General features: G+C 38.0%; 5 protein-coding genes and 1 non-coding gene across 6 annotated transcripts; 2 read left to right on the forward strand and 4 right to left on the reverse strand.

Moving 5' to 3' along the window:
* Positions 1–4178: 4178 nt before the first annotated feature.
* LOC131977796 (cytochrome P450 2K1-like) lies at positions 4179–7026 on the reverse strand. The gene is made up of 4 exons (XM_059341237.1): positions 7014–7026; positions 5877–6037; positions 4749–4890; positions 4179–4647 (listed from the first exon to the last, which is right to left on the reverse strand). Exons 1-4 carry the CDS (start codon positions 7024–7026, stop codon positions 4472–4474), a joined length of 492 nt encoding a protein of 163 aa, XP_059197220.1. The 3' UTR covers positions 4179–4471.
* A 1353-nt stretch (positions 7027–8379) lies between these two features.
* Positions 8380–18652, reverse strand: LOC131977797 (uncharacterized). Its single transcript, XM_059341238.1, has 3 exons — positions 18320–18652; positions 15901–16329; positions 8380–8860 (listed from the first exon to the last, which is right to left on the reverse strand). Exons 1-3 carry the CDS (start codon positions 18626–18628, stop codon positions 8546–8548), a joined length of 1053 nt encoding a protein of 350 aa, XP_059197221.1. The 5' UTR covers positions 18629–18652; the 3' UTR covers positions 8380–8545.
* On the forward strand, positions 10809–11597 carry LOC131977669 (histone H1-like). The gene has a single exon (XM_059341088.1). The coding sequence runs from the start codon at positions 10983–10985 to the stop codon at positions 11595–11597; it is 615 nt and encodes a 204-aa protein (XP_059197071.1). The 5' UTR covers positions 10809–10982.
* LOC131977671 (late histone H2A.L3) lies at positions 12920–13385 on the reverse strand. Its single transcript, XM_059341090.1, has one exon. The coding sequence runs from the start codon at positions 13350–13352 to the stop codon at positions 12969–12971; it is 384 nt and encodes a 127-aa protein (XP_059197073.1). The 5' UTR covers positions 13353–13385; the 3' UTR covers positions 12920–12968.
* A 1278-nt stretch (positions 18653–19930) lies between the features above and the next one.
* Positions 19931–20368, reverse strand: LOC131977673 (histone H2B 1/2-like). Its single transcript, XM_059341092.1, has one exon. It carries the CDS (start codon positions 20347–20349, stop codon positions 19975–19977), a length of 375 nt encoding a protein of 124 aa, XP_059197075.1. The 5' UTR covers positions 20350–20368; the 3' UTR covers positions 19931–19974.
* A 201-nt stretch (positions 20369–20569) lies between these two features.
* On the forward strand, positions 20570–20652 carry trnal-cag (transfer RNA leucine (anticodon CAG)). The gene has a single exon. It is a non-coding gene; the product is annotated as a tRNA-Leu (tRNA).
* The last annotated feature ends 3007 nt before the right edge of the window (positions 20653–23659 follow it).

Raw genomic sequence — 23659 nt, forward strand, 5'->3', positions numbered from 1 at the left:
ATCTTCACCATGTCATGTTGGCATCAGTTTTTTCAGCGCAACCTCACCTATATGTCCTGATAATTCATTTTTAACTCTCTGGAGTCTCCAAAAGCGCCAAAGCATGGCTTCTTCATCACATCCAGACGTAAAAACATAGCAGACCAAAGAAAGGCACAAAAAGACACAAAATGACTTTAAAAAAAAGACACAAAATGACCAAAACAGACACAAAATGAGAAGACGGAATAACCCAAAAAAACCCCACAGAAGACAGAAAATGACAGAAAATGACCAAAAAAAAGACACAAAATAACTAAAAAAGACACAAATGACGAAAAAAGACACAAAATGACATACAAAGACACGAAAAGGATTCAAAAATAGCCCTATAAGACTCCATAGAGTTAACTTTGACTTACTTGATCAAAATGTTGAACCCAAAAGAAGCAAAGGAAAACATAAAATCTGATCTTGAAAATGATGTTTCACACACAGAATTTTAATCTTATACTAAATATATTTGACATTATCTCTGGTTTTACTTGGCTGAATATCATTTAAAAAAATCTGGTATGGAGTTTCAAGCCAGAACTTTAGAGGGAAGCTGATGAAGAGACTCAATGTAGCTTCATTTTTATGTCTTCACGTCATGAAGAAGTAATAAGCAGGTGGTTTCTTGGACTCCAGAAGGTTAAACACATTAATTCTGCTCATCAGAGACACTGTGAAGACATGATTGATTCTGCTGAGACAAATGGTCACATGACAAATATTCATTGAAAATCTGTTTACACAGAGCTGAGAGGAGAGGACAGGAGAGGCTGTAAAAATGCAAATAGTTCAATATGTGTAGCATGTACAGACCCAATCCCCCTCATATCTAAGACACTTGTTGCCACTTGGACAAGTGTTGTATAAATAACTTCCATTTAAAAAATAACAAAAACAATTATCAGTGTGATTCAACTTGCTAATTGATTTATACCATTATAACTGTGTTAGCCTGCACCAAATACATTTTTTGAGTTCACACTTCTAGCCATGATTGTGCTGATTCCATAGTGCTGCAGGACTGATTTTATTATTATTTTCTTTTTTACCATATTTAAGTTCAATACATCTTATAATGACTGCCATGTTGTGGAGCATGATATTGCCTTGATGACACAACTATTGCATACAACTATGCAATAACAGATGTTGATATTAAATACTCATCTTATCTCTGTAATGCTGACTAATTGTGTCAGAAGTTATCCCTGAGTGAACTCTGAGGCCATGGCTTTTTTCAGACTTTGTACCTTGTTTCCAGATTGTATTATGATGTTCACAGCAAGAAAGTGCTGATTCATGACAGTCTATTACGTTTCTCTGTTAATATTTGATTTGAATACATAACAGAAGACATACATAGACAGTTGTTTTTAAGTGCGTTTAACAATATCCTAAGGTGTTGATTGAATATATGTGAGCCATACATTAAGTATATATATGTAGAGAAAAGCAGAAAATGCTTACACTGGATAATCTGGGACTAGAAAATATGTCATTTTTACTTTAAAAAAAACTAAGTACAACCATCAATTATTGAAGAAATGCTGATTCACTTCCTCCAAACAAGTGCAGTAACTTGAAGCTCTACATCTGATCTATTACAATGGCGCCCTCTGGTGGTCGTGTTTTATATGTCTTATCTTACTGTGTACTTGTGTGTTAACTCTATGGAGTCTTATAGGGCTATTTTGTAAATTTTTTAATCCTTTTCATGTCTTTTTGTGTCTTTGTAAGTCATTTTGTGTCTTTTTTGGTCACATGTCTTTTTTGTGTCTTTTTTTTGTCATTTTGTGTCTGGTGTCGTGTCTTATTTAGTTATTTTGTGTCTTTTTTTGTCATTTTGTATTTTTTTTTGTCATTTTGTGTCTTTTTTAGTCATTTTTTGTTTTTTTGTTTCTTTTTTTGGTCATTTTCCGTTTTTAATTAACACTTCCTGTTAAGTTGTTATTAACTCAACTTGTAACGTGGTTAGATTTTATAAATAATATTGCGTGCAATCTGTTGCCTTATTTTTATTGAGTAGCTAGTGTTTATCTTTTTTTTTACAGTGTATGCACAGACATGTAAACTGAAAAAAAAATTCTCTTGATTTAGAATAACATACACCTAAAGATTATATTTAATATGATCAAAATAAGTAGATTCTATCTCAAACATTTTTATATTAAAGTTATTTAAACAACTGTCTCAAAATCAAGGACACATTTATATTGAATACATTTTATCAAATAAATTATGTAAAATGAAATGACTAGAGAATAATTTATTACAGTGTAGTTTTAGTTTTAATTTCGTTGTGATTTTTTTGTTTTCAAATTCAGTTAGTTTTAATTCGTTTTTAGAGTGAGTTTGCTAGTTTTAACCCTCTAGAGTCCATGAAACCATTTGTACCAGTAAATGTTATCTGCACTAATAAGATCATTACTGATGAGAAAACTTTATCTTACTGCTGAATGTTCCGTTGAAGTGCTAAAACAGGCTTATCTGTTAAGTGTTGGTGGTTAAGGGTTAATGACAATTTTACTTTCTCTGTGGCTTTGGGTCATGATCTTCATGTCCTTTGTGAGCACGGCACAAAGCTGTAATGTCCAACCCTCTGAAAAGGGATTATTTTCAAAATTTGACCGTAAAGTTTCCGTTTCCAAAAAAGTAACCAAAACCAACATTAAAATTGTGATATTTCTGTAAAAAACTATTTCATTCCAAAAGTCTCATTAAAAACTTTGATAAAAATAAACCGTTTGTAATAACTCGATCCTGTTAACCCTCTGAAATCTTCGGCTATTATGTCAGTTAAAAATCTGTTGAAAAATCTTCACCATGTCATGTTGGCATCAGTTTTTGATGCCAAAAAACAAAAACAATTATCAATGTGATTCAACTTGCTTTTTCTGATTTATACCATTATAACTGTGTTAGCCTGCACCAAAAACATTTTTTGAGTTCACACTTCTAGCCATGATTGTGCTGATTCCATAGAGCTGCAGGACTGATTTTATTATTATTATTTTCTTTTTTTTTTTTTTTTTACCATATTTAAGTTCAATACATCTTATAATGACTGCCATGTTGTGGAGCATGATATTGCCTTGATGACACAACTATTGCATGCAACTATGCAATAACAGATGACACATGACACATAGGGCGTATATTAAATACTCACCTCATCTCTGTAATGCTGACAAATTGTGTCAGAAGTTATCCCTGAGTGAACTGTGAGGCCATGGCTTTTTTCAGACTTTGTACCTTGTTTCCAGATTGTATTATGATGTTCACAGCAAGAAAGTGCTGATTCATGACAGTCTATGAAGTTTCTCTGTTAATATTTGATTTGAATACATAACAGAAGACATACATAGACAGTTGTTTTTAAGTGCGTTTAACAATATCCTAAGGTGCTGATTGAATATATGTGAGCCATACATTAAGTATATATATGTAGAGAAAAGCAGAAAATGCTTACACTGGATAATCTGGGACTAGAAAATATGTCATTTTTACTTAAAAAAAACAACTAAGTACAACCATCAATTATTGAAGAAATGCTGATTCACTTCCTCCAAACAAGTGCAGTAACTTGAAGCTCTACATCTGATCTATTACAATGGCGCCCTCTGGTGGTCATGTTTTATATGTCTTATCTTACTGTGTACTTGTGTGTTAACTCTATGGGGTCTTGGGCTATTTTGTCAATTTTTTAATCCTTTTCATGTCTTTCTGTGTCTTTTTTGGTCATTTTGTGTCTGTTGTTGTGTCTTATTTAGTTATTTTGTGTCTTTTTTTGTCATTTTGTGTCTTCTGTGGGTTTTTTTTTGTCATTCTGTCGTCTCATTTTATGTCTTTTTTGGTCATTTTGTAATTTTTTTTGTAATTTTGTGTCTTTTTCAGTCATTTTGTGTTTTTTTTCTTGTTTCTTTTTTTGGTCATTTTGTGTCTTTTTTTAGTCATTTTGTGTTTTTTTTGTTTCTTTTTTTGGTCATTTTGTGTCTTTTTTAGTCCTTTAGTCCAACATAATATGCTATTTTGAATCTTTTTTTTACTTTCAAAACACTATCATGCTCAATAAATTTTTTTTAATTTTGCAAATGTTGTTCACATTTGCAACATTTAAATTTTTCACTGTTTCACTGTTTCACTCACTCACTCACCTGCATTTTCTCATCATCCCAGCAGCACATGTACTAACATAAAATGCATTGTGCCCTTTGAGCAGCCAGATTTTCTTGTGTGCATCAGCGCTTGTGGGCAGAAGACTGTCTGAACCTGTCTGACCTGCTGAATACTATTTTGCACTTAAAGTTATTTGCCCTCCCTGTGTCTGAAAAAATAATAATTTCATAGAATTAAATGTACAAGCAGTAATAAAAAAAGGCCCTCAGTACATGAGGGTGTGATGCAACAGTCAAAGACTGAGATTGAGATATTGTATAATTCAGCGAGCCTTGGCGTGAACTTTGAAGGGGAGCGGTACACGTACAACTCCAGTAATTCCTTCTGTACTCAACTCTACTCCATCAGGAACAGAGAAAGAGAACTTCTGTAGTAAACCAACCAAAAACAGGAACAGCTCCATCTTGGCGAGGCCTTCTCCAAGACACACACGTTTCCCTGAAGAGTCCACAAACAAATGAAGGTGAAAGAATAAAGAGTAAGGACAAAACAAATATTCTGTCCAGATTGTGATTAAGATTGAGTTTAATGTAGTTTACCTGCAGAGAAAGGCAGAAGAGCTTCTCTCTTTACAAACTTTCCCTCAGCATCTAGGAAATGTCCGGGGTTGAAGGTGTCTGGAGTCTCCCATTCAGTCTTGTCAAACATCACAGAGGTCAGCATGGGCATCACGATCGTACCCTGAAAAACAAGATCTATAGGTTCTGCAACGATACTCTCATAGGGCAGCATTTCACCTTGTGCAAGAATTATATGATTTACTAATTGCAGTGATGACAATGTTAAAAAATAGTGTAGTTTGAATCAAGATAAACCCTGCAGTTTCCTTAAAATCATCTAATGAACTTTCCAAACCAAGGGTGCTTTTACTCCTGAGCTGTTTTGTCCACTTGAAACGAACTGTGGTGTGTTTTGTTGGATTGTCTGTTTGTTTTTTTTTACTGGTGTTAACATTCAAATTAACTCTGGTGCGAACCAAGGAACCAAACTCTGATCAGTTAAAAAATAGGGGTCTCGGGTTGCTTCCAAGTGCACCAGAGTTCGGTTCACTGCAGGTGAAGGAAGCGAACCAAAGCACATTGCCTTCTGGGTTGAATTTGGACGGAAATTTGTGAAACAGCACCAGGAACGGTAGGCCTGAAAAATGTCTCATGGACAGACTTAGTCTAATGATGTGTTATCGAAAAATGGTCCCACGATCACATTACACAGTTGCTTGGGAATACACACAAAAACAACGTCTTCAAATTATTAAGGGACAGAATGGGGGCTCATGGATTCGATTGTGCAGCGGATTATTGTCGCATAAAAGTGAAAAAAACTGTGGCCTTTTAAAACATTTCAGATTTCACTGTTCAGCTCAGCAGCTGCACAACAACTGCGGTCGCCGTCGCTAACTGTGCAGAGCGTCCCCCGGTGACTGTAAACAACCAGCATGCTAACTATACACATGGTGTCCGCCGCTGATTGTAAACAAACCGTCTTTGTTAAATCAGGCCTCGGTATTACAAGCCAGGATGGTGCGTGACTTGCTGGTATGCATTAGAGTTTTGGTCTTTGGCATTATGTCAAAACTGTAAATTTTTCTGTTCTTTGAATGTTATGAACTAAACCTCTGGCCATGTCTCACAAGTTGCACCTTTGAGATGACTGTATACTAAATGCACCTTCGGTATGAAGTAACTACCAAGTGTTGTGTCCTCGGCGGCCAACCTGAGTCCATTGAGAGGAACAATGTTTCCCATCCTCTGGACCTCATGGATGACAGCATCAGTGTAGGGCAGTCGACTCTGTCCGATCACTCTGTCTATCTCTGCCTGGACTTTGTCTAGAAATATGAGAAATAGTGTGGGTGAATTAAAGCAGGTTTTCTGCCTCTCCCTGCAATTTACACTATATGTTATCTCTGTCATTTGATGTAATTCTAACTGTGCAAATAAAATAAAACTAAACCTAAACATTTATATTTACAGTTTGACACAAAAAGTCACTATCTGCTATTAGTTTCTTTATTGGAAGAGTCAGAACAATTTAAAGTTAAATTCTTGAGGCAAATTAACAGAAATAATTTAAAATGGTTTTCTTTCCCTTTTTTAAATGCCATACATTAGGAAACATAGCTATTGATCTTGAATGTCTTAATATAATTAACACTATAAAAAGAAATATTCATGAATTCAACTTTACCTTGGTAAAATAAATGTATGGATGTTTTCTGTCCATACTGAAGACATTTCCCACAAAAGGGAGAGCCAGCGGTCCTGGAGGATAGTTTGGGGGATTCCTATATTTTAGAAAGTCTGCTATTAGGATCAAAATAAAAATAAACAGGAAAAGCCACTTGAGGTCAAAACTCAGCAAAAGACTGTAGAGCCACATTGTTAAAAAGAGTTAAACCAGCAGCAGAAGGAAACAACTTCACGCTACAAAACAGGATCGAGTAAAACAAACTGCATTTTGAAAAAAGTGAGCGTGGTATTGAACTTTTATAATCTGATACAGACCCGCCTACTAAGGTCCAGAAAACCTAAAATGAAATGTGAGGACGCAGGGTCACAGGAGGTTAAGCTAGCTATAGCTAGATGGCTAACATACCAGTTGTCTAATACGTTAATTGACCACTAACGATATCTAATTAACAAAGAAACTCAAAATGTTTTAAAGTTAAAGAGTTACCCGGAGTGAAGTTCTGACTATAATGGTTGTTTTTCCACCGAGGAGTCGTTTCTTGTGTAGTAGCCATTATCCACTGCTCCCTAAAATAAAATTGAATGGTGCAGTTATGAGGACAAAATCAACCTCACTCAGCGTTGTCATGGTAACAGGTAGCCACAAGAGGCCGCTGCGGTATTATTTATCTAACAACACTTTCAACACTGGTTTCCCTTATGTTTTGTGATACAAAATATGTGTTTTTGTTGACCGGTTACAGCTGTTTATTTCCTCTGAGAGTCACTTTTTTTGGGTTTGTTGCTATGGTATTGGTTCATTGTGGTCCGTCTGGTTTGGTGTGGGTCGCACGAGGAAGCACACGGTGACGCGCTGTTGCGTCAGGTGGACGTTGGGTGATGGCGGCGCCTGCCGGCAGCGTCACTGGGTCTCTAGGCAACGAATGGCGAGGTAGAGCTCATAATCCAGATGGATGGAGAATGAGCAACCGTGGGTCTGGTTCACTGATTTCTGTGTTTTAATTTCAGGTTAATTACTCACTTTTTTAAAAATATGACTATAAATGTTGAAAAACGAATATGAATCCCTGGTGATATGTGGTTTGTAAGCTAAATGCATGTTAAGTATGTAAATATTAAAGTGCCAACTGTTACTTTGTTTCTTTGTTTCCTTGTTTCTTTCGGCTCCTGGGACTTTGTGGTTGTTGGCTTGATACAATGTTAAAATGTTTAAGATAATACTAATGTACAGTTAAAAACAGTTACAGTTAAAATTCAGTTGAAATCAGTTACAACGGCAGTTTGGTTAAAGGCACGCGCATTAACCGTTAACCGCTACACTGTGTTATGGTTCGAAGGTTCGAACTCATGGATTATAACGGCACGTTATGATTCAGCCATGTGTATTCTTTCTGTTGGTATTCTTATAGTGTAAATGTGAAATTGCCTAACTGCAAGGGAGATTTATTCTGTTAAATTAAGTAATTAAGTTAAACATTTGTAACATGTACAATTATCAAAGAAAATATTTCCATTATATATATACATATATATATATATATATATATATATATATGTGTGTGTGTGTAATACTAAGTTTATGAATTGTGAAATTGAACATTCATGTGAATGTTATGCAAATGGTTATACATTTTCGTGACGAAGTAACAGAACCAAAGGTAAAAACACTGAAAATGCATCCTGTACTTTTTTCACAGGGGAATTTGTTCTAATAATAGTTTTTCGTCTGGCAGAAGTGCGCATTTAGCCAACTAGTTATGGCAATTTGATTACATCAATTAATTTATTTAAAAAAATTATAGATGTTTTTTTTTTTTTATATAATTTAAATAACTAAAATAATTATCAAGTACCACCATTATCCTTTTCAGTTCAATTATATTCAAAAGGACGGGAAGTTTCTCCATAGATGAAGTGTGCATTTAGCCAACTAGTTATTGATTTTATCAATTAATTTAATAATAAAATGATATATGGTTATTCTTTATTAAATAGCCTATTTAAATAACCAAAATAACAATAATCATCAAGAAAAACAATTATCCGATTCAGTTCAATTATATACAAAATGAAAGTTTCTCCATAGATGAAGTGTGTGGCTCTTAAAAGAGCCTTTGTTGTTGTTGTCCTAGGCAGTAGTTTGTAGTTTAACCTCCGAAGCCGTACAGGGTGCGGCCCTGCCTCTTGAGAGCGTACACCACATCCATGGCGGTCACCGTCTTCCTCTTGGCGTGCTCGGTGTAGGTGACGGCATCACGGATGACGTTCTCCAGGAAGACCTTCAACACACCGCGGGTCTCCTCGTAGATGAGACCGGAGATCCGCTTGACTCCGCCGCGGCGAGCCAGACGGCGGATAGCGGGCTTGGTGATCCCCTGGATGTTATCACGGAGCACTTTACGGTGCCGCTTAGCGCCTCCTTTACCGAGTCCTTTACCTCCCTTACCGCGGCCAGACATCTTCTACTGCTGATTTTGGGTCGATAGAAACCAATGAGGAGACGCTGTCTGACCGCCGGTATTAATGTCTGAACTGCGGACGTGAGAGAGAACAGGTGACGCGTCTCTCGGTGGGCGGAGACAAACTCAGCAGACCATTATACTCAAACAATGTGATTATTGATGACTTCTCTACATGCATTTAGAGAAACAGAATATATAAATGTAAACTAGAGGCAAAATACCACTATAACAGCAGCCTTAACATATATTAAATCTCTTCTTATAGCCCACCTCTTCTCTTTGGCTTTTAACACTACGAGTGTTGATTTTATGATTTCTTTTATGATTTTATGTGTATACATGCTTATTTTAAATTGTGTGGGCAGTACATTTTATTTATTTTTATGTAAGTCTATTTCATTTTATCGTTTTATTGTCTACTTTTTTATTGTGTTATCTATTTATTGTTTTTATCTTTGTGTGCAGCTCTTTGAAAACCCTGTGTTTGCTATTAACGTGCTATATAAATAAAGTGGATTGGATAAAGTTATGTACATACAGGTTATTTAACCGGGAGGCAATTGGTGAAACTTCAAAAGCTTATTTATACAATTGTGCAAAACATTTTATTTCTTATTTCTTTCCTTTTATTCTGTTTCTCTGTATTAATTTATTCCAAGGCTCAGAACCTCATATACCTGACATTTGAGAAACATTTGTTATAATAGGTCATTTGTAAGATATTTTTGAATATTTCTTTAATAATTATTTATTTGAATTCTCAGTCTGCTAACATTAGCTACAGTCCGGCTGATCCTGGTATGCTTTTCTCTGCTGTCAATGTGTCTGACAATAATATCATCATTCAGGAGAAGAACAGTATAACCCTCAGTTTATTAAAAAATAAAATAAAAAAAAATCCTGTGACATGTAGTAAGAGTCAGACTTAAGGAGGACAAACTGACAGAAATGTTAGAGAACAGGTTTATTCTTTAACATAGCATGTTTTTAACTTTTTAATTTATTTACCACCATGTAATCCAGGTTAGAAGTAGAGTGCATTAGAACAGGTCTAAAATTTAAAACAAAATCCCTTTATATATTTTTGTGCTGTACTAGTGTACTTTACACTCTCAATGCTATACTCTCTCCGTGTAATATACATCATATTTTTTTTTACAGTATCTGTATTCATATGTATATTTATTTTAGTGACTTTAGCTTTTTAAGTACTTATTTTGTTGTTTTATTGTAATCATCCACCCACTAAGAGCCAATGCAACAAAAATATGTCCGAAGTCTAAAGTTATTGTTGGTATAATATTAATGTTTACCATTTTAGATCCGATTGCTTTCATGAGACAGTTTGAACAATGATTAATAGTTTATTATCATGCAGAAACTGTGTCAGTCAGTCCTACTTTCTGTCTCACCAGTGGAGCTCTAGCTGATAGCTGTCAATGAAAAACTATAAATAGAAACTAAAACAACTAACTGTGCTGCCAAAGACAGGTGACATGTGATTTTCAGGGTGTTTTCATTGTTTATAGTGGAATAATTTAAAAATAGCCTTCAGCAGAGGACAAGTTGAGAAACAGAGCAGCTCAACTGCATCATAAGCATCAGCCTCATCAGTGTGTTTGCTGCGACCAGAATAACTTAATTTTATTATAAATTCATTAGGAGGAGATGTTTGTTTTTATATTCAGTCTCTGGACAAACATGTGGAGCAGCTGGGAAATGTTTTTTATCGGAGCTCTGATGCATTTTAAATCATTTTAGGAGAGAAATAAGTGCGAAAAGCCGCTAAGAAGTGGTGTTGTTGGCGGTGAAGAGGTGAGGTTTGGAGGCTCCACCAACAAAAAGCAGAGAGCATCAGAACTCTCCATGACTTCAACATGAAGAGAAACAAGTCCGCTAGCAGCTCCGTCACTCTCAGCCTCCAGCTCGGCTCCTACATTTAGTTTTTATTCTTTTATCAGAGCAGAGAAAACACAAGTGTCCCGGCTTTCACAGAGCTGAGAGGAGCCGCGGCCTGGTTGAGTCTCCACGGTTCTCATGGTGTGTTCAAGTACAGCCCGCTGCTCCGAGCTCTGCAACAGTCCCTCAGACTCTGTGGTGAGGAACAAAGCTCAGAGAAGTGATGGCAGATAAAGAAGTGGCCCCCGCCGCCCCGGCCCCGGCCAAAGCAGCGAAGAAGAAGGTTCCCAAAGCCAAAGCGGCTGGTCCTGGTCCTGGTCCTGGTCCCAGCGTCAAAGAGCTCGTCTTAAAAGCTGTGTCCGCATCCAAGGAGCGGGGCGGCTCGTCTCTGGCCGCTATCAAGAAGGCTCTGGCTGCCGGCGGGTACGATGTGGACAAGAACAAGGTCCGCGTCAAGACCGCCGTCAAGGGCCTGGTCGCTAACGGGACTCTGAGCCAGACTAAAGGGACCGGGGCCTCCGGATCCTTCAAGCTCGCCAAGAAGGCCGCCGAGCCCAAGGCCAAGAAGCCCGCAGCTAAGAAAGCTGCAGCTAAAGTCAAGAAGCCCGCAGCCAAGAAAGCTGCAGCGGCCACCAAGCCCAAGGCTTCGGCAGCAAAGAAGCCGGCAGCCGCCAAGAAATCTCCCAAGAAAGCCACCAAGAGCCCCAAGAAGGCCCCCAAGCCCAAAGCCAAGAAGGCCACCACGCCCAAAAAGCCTCCTGCGGCCAAGAAAACCCCCAAAAAGAAGCCTGCTGCTGCCAAGCCCAAAGCCAAGAAAGCAGCAGCCAAGAAGAAGTGAGCTGCACATCACTCATCAACAAAGGCTCTTTTAAGAGCCAAACACTCCATCTAAAGAGGAAAATCCTCTTATTGGTGCTGTATGATTATTAGCAGTATATTGATATTAGGCACAAGACTACTATGAATTGCTCCCTAAAATGACTGATTAAAACATTTTAATTCTGGGACATTTCTTTCAGCATATTAGTCACATACTCAAGATTATTATAGTTTAAAAAAATCTTAAGGCAAACCTAGACGGCAACAAAGATATTTAAGTGTTTACAAAAGGTTGACTGTAGGTTTATAAATTGCAATAAATAACATCCATACAATGTCAAGGGAAAAAAATGGAAGGAAATAATGTCAATTTAAAATGAGTGATTTATATTGTGTATTTAGGATTATTCAAGATAAGTAAAATGTTTAATTCTTTTATACTTTTTGCAAAAATGTCTATTTCTATTCTTAAACCAAAATGGGGGTATACACTTTTTTTTTTTTAACTCAAGGTACAGTGTCAGTCAAATTTACAAAAACTCTGCTTAGTGAACACAATGAGGTTGTAATACATTAGTTTGTCTTAATTTCGTTGTGAATTTCTGTTTTGAAATTCAGTTTTAGCGAGTTTTTAGTGTTTTTGGAAAATGCTTACTTTTAATTTGGTTCTTTTTAGTTTGAATTTCTTTTATTTTTTATGTAATCGGGTATTTGATTAGTTTAAAAAAAAGTCACAATAAATGTTGCCTTTATTTCCTTTGTCTTATCCATCTCAGCCCTAAAAGGTTTAAGTCATAAATCTAGATAGATGCAATAGATGTCAAAGGTTTACATATGAAAGAAGTTGTCAAAATGAAAACGGACATTTTCACCATAATTCGTTAGTTTTGTAACCAAACAATGCAATTCATTTGTTTTTCATAAAAACCTCATTTCAATTAACGAAAATGTTTTTCAAGTTGGTTATTTCCGTTATTAGGTGCCTAGGTTGGGAAAATAACTCGTCTTGATCTGAATGTTTGTCAATATACAGTGATATTTGAATAAAATCAGTAATATTTAGTTGTAGTTAGTAGCCCTTAAATTAATTATAGTGACTTCATATATTTGGAGTAGAGTATTACGTTCTGAAATGTAATAATCAATGATGTATATTTTTATTAATGTACATTTCCAAAACACCTCCAGTTGAATAGTGTAGTAAATAAACGCCTCAATGTGCATCTTTGATATCCTCTTTACACAAGAAGACTTATGGGGGCCAATCAGCCTGCATGTTAGTGTGATTGTTGTACGTTTTTACTTCTGTAGAAATCTGCTCTCTTGGAAATAGTGGTTGGCTCTTAAAAGAGCCTTTGTATTGTTTTAAAGGGTCAGAGAGGGTCCATGTTTACTTCTTGGCGGCCTTCTCGGTCTTCTTGGGCAGCAGGACCGCCTGGATGTTGGGCAGCACGCCGCCCTGAGCGATGGTGACTCCGCCCAGCAGCTTGTTGAGCTCCTCGTCGTTGCGGACAGCCAGCTGCAGGTGACGGGGGATGATGCGGGTCTTCTTGTTGTCGCGGGCAGCGTTTCCAGCCAGCTCCAGGATCTCAGCGGTCAGGTACTCCAGCACGGCCGCCAGGTAGACCGGAGCTCCGGCACCGACACGCTGAGCGTAGTTTCCCTTTCTCAGCAGCCTGTGGACACGACCGACCGGGAACTGGAGCCCGGCACGAGAGGAGCGGCTCTTGGCCTTTGCTCTGGCTTTACCGGCGCCCTTACCACGTCCAGACATCTTCAGATGGTTGTTTTCTTCGAGGTTAAACGAAAGAAAGTACCGCTTGGCGTCCACTCAGACAATATGTAGCAACGCTGCTGCGCTCTGATTGGTCGAATTGATCGTAACTGTGGTCGTCCAATCAGAAACGAGCTCGGTTCAAGCTTCCTGCTGGACAGCCGCAGGTGTTTTTCAGAATAAAATGCTACACGTTTTCAATAAAAATTAACTTAACTATATTATTTTGAAGCGAATGGTTGCTTCGACAGGTGCATCTCAATAAATTAGAATATCATTAAAAAAGTTTATTGATGTCAGTAATTCAATTCAAACAGTGGAAATAACACATTATATAGATCCATTACACACAGAATGAAACATGTCATGTCTTTATTTATTTAATTTCTTCTAATTATAATGATTATGGCTTACATTTAATGAAGTGTCTCAAAACATTTGAATATTACAAAAGACCAATTTTAAAAAGTAGGTTTAATATGGAAATGTTGGCCTCTGAAAAGTATGTCCATCTATATGACTCAATACTTGGTTGGGCTGTTCGATTTGAACTACTGGAAATGGACTTTTCCATCATATTCTAATTTATTGAGATGCTCCTGTAGATGGTAGGGTCCAGCCCCAAGAGAGTGACTGAACAACTGAGATGTACAAATGGACAAGTCCTTCATTAGTTATCTAGTTCAACCAAATAAGACAACAAATAAAAATAAGAATAACGATATTTAAGGGAGTTAATTGTCACTGTAATTCAGACAACGAAATTCAGTAACTTTAAAGCTCTATAAAAATGAAATATATTATATCAGTTTTATTTCTGCATTGTGATGACAGTGACACTTTATTTTTTAAAGACACACTTTAAAAAAAATCATGCTTAATGTTTTAGCCATTACGTCTACTACAAACTACTACTTTAAGAGACATTGTCAGGAGTTGACAAAAACTTGTAGTTGTGGGTTATTTGTGGAAATTCGTATCAATTAAAACTTCAATTTCCTTCAGTGGTAGGAAACTATGAACTGGAAACAACGCTGCCAGTTGTGTTCAGTTTTAATTAAGTTTATTTGCGATATAAAAACAATTGCAAATACATGCATAAGCAATCTTTTTAATAAAAACAAAGTGAAAGCAAAAAAAAAAGAAAATAATTCTGTATTCCTTTCCATTACCTGGCCATATAGAACAGTATTTAGATTCCTTATTTAAGTAAAAGTACTAATACTGCACTGTGAAATGATTTGTCTTAACTGCATTCCAAACTTACTTGTGTAAATTACAAAAGTATCAAGAGTAAAAGTACTTGTTAGGCAAAATGTCCCCACTAAGATTGTTTTTTTATAGTCCAAATATATTATTGGATTATTCTTATTAATGGTTGGGCTAATTTCAACTACTTAAAATACTACTATGTAGATCTGAAAAGTAACTTAGCTGGCAATATTTACCTCTAAAATGTACTGAAATAAAAATAAAAAGTTATATGAATAGAAAAATAAATAACGTAACAATTGTACTTTAGTAACTTAACTTTCCACCACATTTAAAGTTTATGGGCCAAAGTATAAGTATGAGTAAGTGAATATGTTTATACATTGTGGGTATTTCCTAAAACATAATAACATATACACAATAACCTGCTTCAGCATGTTAATGATCTGATGACAACATACAGTAGATAGTGTCAAAATTTGCTTTTATTTTGAAAGAAATGCATCCTAGCCGGAAATGTAGCGGCTAAGTTGAGCTGCAGGTTTTCACTTACGTCCGCAAGAGAGACACACTCAACCATACAGTTTATGTAGTCAACACGTCCTTTATTTCTAAAAATCCATCACGTTTAACCAAGGAAAAGTGAACCAACCACCATGTGATAAGTGCATTGTTATTAATTTACTTCCAGGCGACTTATGATTAAAACCATTCTTCAAATGTATTATTGTGCATTTTTAAGTGTCAATTTAAAGCCATTTACATTGTTTTCTTGTGACTTATCAATATGTAATGATTATGCATGTGACCTGCATCTTATTTGTTGGATTTGTACAAAGTAGAAAATCTTTATATAAGGAAGGTAAGGTAAGGTAATATAAGGAATATGCTCTAGTATGTATGCTATATTAAATACTTTCTTTAACACATCTTACCAAGTATTTATGGCTATATATGGGAAAAGTGTAGTGATATTTACCAGGCCAATCCTTAAAAGTCAGTTGTCATAAACAATTTATGGTAACCTAGGTAGGCATTTTTAATGTTTTTATTTTTTACCACCACTAAGTGAGCTCTGCACGGATGGAGAAAATAGCCCTTAAATCTACCAACATGTGTATTTCATATGTACAGATTGATGTTATTTCTATTTCCTTAAGAAATAGAATAGGAAATCAATGAATGCATTTCCGATTGTGGGATGGAAGCTCTCTAAAGCAGATAAGTGGCTCTAAAAAGAGCCGTTTTGTTGTGGTAGCGGGTGAGTCTAAGCTCTCTCTCCACGGATCCTGCGGGCCAGCTGGATGTCTTTGGGCATGATGGTGACCCTCTTGGCGTGGATGGCGCACAGGTTGGTGTCCTCGAAGAGTCCGACCAGGTAAGCCTCGCTGGACTCCTGCAGAGCCATGACAGCGGAGCTCTGGAAGCGCAGGTCGGTCTTGAAGTCCTGAGCGATCTCTCGGACCAGGCGCTGGAAGGGCAGCTTGCGGATCAGCAGCTCGGTGGATTTCTGGTAGCGACGGATCTCCCTCAGAGCCACGGTACCGGGCCGGTAACGGTGAGGCTTCTTCACGCCGCCGGTGGCCGGGGCGCTCTTCCGGGCAGCCTTGGTGGCCAGCTGCTTCCTGGGAGCTTTTCCTCCGGTGGATTTACGAGCGGTCTGCTTGGTTCTGGCCATCTTTACCTCCTTCTTGCTAGAAAAAGAGTGATGCCGCCGCGCGGTCACTGGTTGCTTTATATAGCCAGAGCCGGCGGGCCGACGACGCTGATTGGTCAATTTAACGCACGTGACAGCAGCTCAGTTTGGAGCGGGAAAAAAAAATCTAACTTCAGGTTTAACTCTATTTGTATAGTAAGTTAGTAAATTAAATGATACTCTTATAGATAATTATTAAAATAATTATAGAGCCAATAATGTTAAACAAATATATTAATAGTATGAATAAAAAATTGAAAGAGTGAAGAATTGAAAAACAAAACAGATTTAACACAACCAATACACTAAATTAAACGCTTAAGTATGTTTATAAATATACCCCATAAAAGTATAATAGCAATTATATTATTTTATTTATTAATTACTAATTAATAGTAAACTTCTGCTGATGTATACATGTAAAAAAGTAATAATAAAAAAAACAATTTTACATCGTAAGCATGAGAAAGGCATGAAAAAAAATCTTGACCATTATTTTCTTAAATTCCTTGTTCATTTTAATGCCTGATAAAAAGATAAAGATAGCTTTGTTTGGACAAATATAATGAGAACCTAAATAGTTTACTGGTCTGGGTGAACTCAACTCATCAACTTTAGAAGGATCAGCATTCCCATCTTCTTTTTGGCCCTTTATTGAGCATGGGATTGATTCCATATTCAGCAGTATTGCCCACCTCTATCTGATGTAGAGTTCAATAATAAATACACAATGACAAAGTTCCTCCATAGATAAAGTGTGTGGCTTTTAAAAGAGCCTTTGTGTTTGTAGCAGCAGTGTGTTGTTTAGTCCTCTGGGGTCGATGATCACGCTGGCTGAAACTTTCTCCAGCTTTTTTGTTTGACGTTCCGAGGTCACGTAAAAAAAACAAAGATATGATCGTTTTAATTTGATAGTACAAAAATATGTTAAAAGTAGGATGGGACATGGGAGGGGTGGCATTTTGTAAAAATGGAAAAAAGGGCTCTAATCATTTCACACTGTTCCTATAAATAAACATGTTTTATGGTCAGTTTTTATGTACAGTTTTATTATATTTTAATTTTACCTTTATATGTTCATATTTGCAACCTATGTTTACATTTTTCAGGTCTGAAACCGTTCATTTAGCATATTTGTGTTTTTTATTGTCATAAATAGTAACATTTAATTTCAGATTTCATGAAGTGTGTATTTTTTGGCTCAATATGTTAATAAAGTGGGTTAAACTGAAAAAAGTCAGATCATGTTGAAGTTGTGCAAACCAAATAAAGTATAGTAAATATTATGTGGTATATAAAGGGAAAATATGCTCAGACCCCAGAGGGTTAACCTCCGAAGCCGTACAGGAGGTGAGAAGAGGAGAGAATAAAAGTAACACCAGTCTAAGCTCTCTGCCTCACGTGTGGTAATTCCAAGTGGGCCACTACACTATTACATAGATCAGGGATGGGAAACTTAAATGTTGGAGGGGGCCGCATATTTTCATGAACACTACCACAGGGCCACATATAGGAGCGTGCACTTAACCAGATATGGAACTGCAACTTTAAATATGTTTACAGTGCAGTGACTAACCCTAACATATCTCATGCTCAAATTCATGTTTAAGAGTATGAATAGGAATACAAAAGGTTTGAAGCAAATAAAAAATAACGACTTTCTGTGATTTATTTTGTTTTCAGTGCAAGAACAGCAGACCAACATTAGTTGCAAGAAGTTATTTCGTGCATTTTTACACTGCACGATTTCATGCTCAAATGCATTTAGTTGTACTGAGGACCACTTCAAGTGAGAGTGCGGTCCCTGAGATAATAAATTGCGAGTAAAATATTATGGCCAAAAATCAGTGCATTAAAAGCTGTTAAAGACATGTTTTCATGGATGTGTCCACCTGTAAAACAATCCTGGTTAAATCTCACTGGATTAGCTTCTTGTTACTCTATTAAGGTACACCAGCAAACACTTTGAATGGTAACTGTGGAAATAGTCTCTTTCTAGAGTATTTGGCGGCTCTTAAAAGAGCCTTTGTTGTTGTTTGTATCAGTAGTTAGTAGTTTATCCTCCGAAGCCGTACAGGGTGCGGCCCTGCCTCTTGAGAGCGTACACCACATCCATGGCGGTCACCGTCTTCCTCTTGGCGTGCTCGGTGTAGGTGACGGCATCACGGATGACGTTCTCCAGGAAGACCTTCAACACACCGCGGGTCTCCTCGTAGATGAGACCGGAGATCCGCTTGACTCCGCCGCGGCGAGCCAGACGGCGGATAGCGGGCTTGGTGATCCCCTGGATGTTATCACGGAGCACTTTACGGTGCCGCTTAGCGCCTCCTTTACCGAGTCCTTTACCTCCCTTACCGCGGCCAGACATCTTCTACTGCTGACTTTGGCTCGTTACAAACCAATGTGGAGACGCTGGCTGACCGCCGGTATTAATGTCTGAACTGCGGACGTGAGAGAGAACAGGGGACTCATGTGTTCCGGTGGGCGGAGACAAACTCAGCGCTTCTTCTAGTTTAGAAGGTGAATCTGGACATTAGATGGAAAGGTTTTAGAGCCGAAAACAAACAAAGATGATAAATATATACTTACAGATTGTAGAGATTTAACGATGTAGTATTAACTGTTGCTTGTTATTAAATTAGTTTTCACTAAGAATGCCCCAAACATTAGAAAAAGTCAAAGAATACGACACAGAGCATGATGAATGGTGGGGCTATGTTTAAAAATATGGGCTGAAGAAAAGTATTCTAAAAGTCCTCTATGAACAGTATAATATACTATTGCTAGACACTTTTGTTTCCCTATTATAAATTGCATTCGACTTTATGCATTTTAAAAAAAAACTTTCTTAGGCTACACAAGTGATATATCATTAGTAATAATACTACTACTGCTACTAATACGCCTCCAAGAAAAGAAAACATTTTGACAGGTGTGCCGAAATAAAAGGTTTTCCACTGAAACGCAGACTTTTGCACTGTAAAGAGGAAAAACCTAGATATTGAGTTTATATTGAGTTTGAGTTTATGATGAATGAATAAATACATATACTCAAGTAATGTACTAACTTGAGTATTTCCATTTCATGTAATTTAATACTTTTTACTATGATCCATTTAGCTGACATCTTTCATTACCTTTTAGGCTGAAAATATTAAATTTTTTTCTAACTTAACCCTCAAAACATTTTATCAGTGTTATGAGCCCAATTTTCAAAGCAAAAGATGAGATACTGTGGGAAAAAAATAAGTGTCAAGTGATCCAGACATTTCCCCATATGAATAAAGGAATATATGTTTACCACATTAATTATTAATAAGGTTGTTACAACAATGCATTTGCTTTAAGGAAAATACTAATCATATTCAAGGAATAAAATAGACATCAGCCTTTTATTTACTATTAGATTATTCAACAGTCTTAGAGTTATTTAATTTTGTCATACACAGGTACAGAGAAGATGCTGATTATTGGATAAACTGACCAGAATTCATTGTGATACATAAAAGAAAAACGCTACTGCTGCGTTTTGCTGTGTTGTAACACAAGTCAACAGAAAACTATGGGGTTTTTTGTTAATCTTATATTGACTTGATGAGATTTATTTAATTATTAATCTTTCTTAAGTTTGAAGGACAAGAGGAAACGCTGTTCAGATGAAGTGGGTGGCTCTTAGAAGAGCCTTTGTGTTGTTGTTGTAGCAGCAGCAGCAGTTTACTTGGAGCTGGTGTACTTGGTGACGGCCTTGGTGCCCTCAGACACGGCGTGCTTGGCCAGCTCCCCGGGCAGCAGCAGGCGGACGGCGGTCTGGATCTCCCTGGAAGTGATGGTGGAGCGTTTGTTGTAGTGAGCCAGACGGGAGGCCTCGCCGGCGATGCGCTCAAAGATGTCGCTGACAAACGAGTTCATGATGCCCATGGCCTTGGAGGAGATGCCGGTGTCGGGGTGGACCTGCTTCAGCACCTTGTACACGTAGATGGCGTAGCTCTCCTTCCTCTTGGTCCTCCTCTTCTTGCCGCTCTTGGTGACGGCCTTAGAAACGGCTTTCTTGGAGCCCTTCTTGGCTGCTTTGGGTGCCGGATCAGGCATGATTGCTTATCGAGTCTATCAGAGTCGAATGTCCTCTCAGCCCTCAGAGCGGTACTTTATGTCCACTTCATGTAAATCTACTGTGCTGTTGCGCTCACGCGATTGGTTGTCTTCTGAGCGGGACTGAGCATGCGCAGTACAGAGATTCCAAGCTCTCTAACGTTACAGTCCAGTCAGGATGGCCGAGCGGAACAGTCCAAGTTCTTAGATGTCACCGTAAGTCAGGATGGCCGAGCGGTCTAAGGCGCTACGTTCAGGTCGTAGTCTCCTCTGGAGGCGTGGGTTCGAATCCCACTTCTGACAAGTCTGTTTTCTTCCACCAGGTTTATGCTGGTTTAAGCTTCATTTGCGCTCTTCAGAACCCTATGGGTGACGTCATGGTGTCTACGTCCATTATTTATACAGTCTATGGGTTAAACGAAAGAAAGTACCGCCTGGCGTCCACTCAGACAGTCTATGGAAATAACCTATGGAATGCAAAATATTGAATCTAATTCATTGCTACAGCAATATAGAATATGTAAAACATGTAATACTGTGCAGGAGAGTGGGAGCTTTCTAAAGATGCCTGTGATGACTATGGTTTGATGACATGTGGAGAAACTTGTGATGAAGCTGAAGCTATAATTGTTTTGTTTTTGGGATGGGATTTTCCGAGTTAAGTGAAGGTTATAATAATATAATATTTATTAAATCAACAGTTGCAAATGGATCATATAAAGTGAAATAAACACCTAAATGTTTGATTTGGATTATTTTGTTCTCACTACTCTGTTATGGGAGAAAAATAGCCAGAAACCTCAAAACTGACCACTGAGTGATGTTTTTGGATTGGTTTTGGTTTTAGGAACACTTTTTCCTCCTTACACCTTCAACTAAAGCTGTAACATGCATATACAATACATATCTTGCTGTATGAATAAAAATTATTTGGTTCTCGCATGGACTTACTATAACCTACAATAAATAAAGTAGTCAAATGAGCCCTGCCTCGACTTATAATGCTACTTAATTAAATGCACAAATAATATATTTGGAATATATATAACAATCAAGTTTGAGCCATTTTGCATATGATTACTTTTTCTTTTGATACTTTTAGTTACTTGTAGTGGAGTAATTTTACGGTGTGATATTAGTACTTTAACTGAAGTAAAGGGTCTGAATACACTGTCAATGAACAAATACAAGCTCCATGCTGTCTGTAATCACTGCTGTTGCTCAGCAGGTGGCGCTATCGCACCAACACTTTATTTAACAACTTCAGAACAGGAACAGGACTAGAGAAATGAGAGCAGAGTGGTGTGTTTCTGCTGTGATGGAGAACAGTCAGACATGAGGGAGCTGTCCAAGGTGCTTGTGATCACCGACAGATAGAAATCTTTGCAGGCTGGGCCCTCAGGGGTTTTGGCTCTCTGCACACTTGGCAGCGTGCACCTGAACGCACCTCAGAGCAGCAATTAAACCTGCAGAGGGAGAAAGATAGAGTGCACAAACAAAAGATTATCTGTCTGCTCTGTATACTGAATTGCAAAAAAGCTAGATTCCAAAGATTTTATTTAGTTATTCATCACTCTTTATTTACTGTCTTCCAAAGAAATGTAAACCTGAAGACGCCTCGTCTCAGTAGGAAAAAGCACAGGTTTAATAATATAATAATACATTTTATTTGGAGGCGCCTTTCTTGGCACTCAAGGACACCGTACAAAAGGATAGAAAAGAAACAGCAATAAAATACAGTAAAATACACAGAATTAATAACAATACAATACAATAGATATATTGGGCAGGGTAAAAGTCATCAGACGGAATAAGCAGTTTTAAACAGATGTGTTTTGAGTTGTGATTTGAAATGGGGGAGTGAGTCAATGTTCCTGAGTTGGGGTGGTAGTGAGTTCCAGAGACGGGGAGCAGAGCGGCTGAATGCTCTGCTCCCCGTGGTGGTGAGACGGGCGGAGGGAACAGACAGGTGTATTGAGGAAGAGGATCTGAGGGAGCGGGAGGGAGTGGGAACATGGAGGAGGTCGGACAGATATGGGGGGGCGAGGTTGTGGATAGCCTTGAAAGTTACCAGGAGGACTTTGTATTGAATGCGGAACTGAACCGGGAGCCAGTGGAGCTGTTGGAGGACAGGGGTGATGTGGTGGATAGAGGCGGTTCTGGTGATGATGCGGGCAGCGGAATTCTGGACCAGTTGAAGTTTATGGAGTGATTTTTGAAGTGACGAGGCTGTGGACGAGGATGGCAGCGATTGATGTTTCGTAGATGGAAGTAGGCAGACCGGGTAATGTTGTTGATGTGGGATTGAAAGGATAGTGTACTGTCCAGGATGACACCCAGGTTCTTAACCTGGTGGGGTGGTGAAACAGAGGAGTTGTCAATGATGAGGGAAAAGCTGTCGGTTTTGAATAGAGTGGATTTTGCGCCAATGAGGAGAACCTCTGTTTTATTACTGTTTAGTTTAAGGAAGTTTGAGGTGAACCAGGTTCTTATTTCAGAGATGCAATCGGTGAGGGAGGTGGGCGGGAGAGAGGACGAGGGTTTAGTGGTGAGGTAGAGCTGGGTGTCATCGGCATAGCAGTGGAAGTGAATGTTAAATTTGCGGAAGATATTGCCGAGGGGGAGGAGGTAGATGATGAAGAGGAGGGGCCCCAGGACAGAGCCCTGGGGCACACCTGAGGTGACGGAGGAAGGGATGGATTTGTGCGACTTGAGTTGAATGAACTGAGTGCGGCCAGAGAAGTATGATGTGAACCAGTCCAGGGAGGTGTGGGTGATGCCAATGGAAGAAAGCCTGCTGAGGAGGGTGGTGTGACAGATGGTATCAAAGGCTGCACTCAGGTCGAGGAGGATGAGGATGGTGAGGAGTCCAGAATCAGATGCCATAAGGAGGTCATTGGTGATTTTGATGAGTGCTATATATTAAACAATATAAAAAAATGCCTGAATTCCATTTAGCTACTTCAGTTTCAGACCGCTGGTGTCGTTCAAACTGTCGTGACTTACTGAGTCTGCCACTTCAATAGAACAGAGTCATTGTTAATGTAATCAGAGACAGCTGTGCTTTTCCTACTGTGACGAGTCAAAATGTCTGCTGGCCTGCTGTGAGGATGCAGGTAAAAGAGTCACAATATTCAGAGGTTAATGAATATTTAAATTCCGTCTTTTTAAAAATCTTCCTCTCACATTGTTTATATTGTGTAAGAACCTCTGCAGTTCTGTCATTGTAGACTTCTTCCTCTTCTTTGAACATTTCGGGAAGACTGAACCTGCTTTGCTACACCAACCTTTTTCTCCACTTCCATCTTTT

This window comes from Centropristis striata, chromosome 9 (assembly GCF_030273125.1).
Source record: "Centropristis striata isolate RG_2023a ecotype Rhode Island chromosome 9, C.striata_1.0, whole genome shotgun sequence".
In the NCBI taxonomy this organism is placed as follows: Eukaryota; Metazoa; Chordata; class Actinopteri; order Perciformes; family Serranidae; genus Centropristis; species Centropristis striata.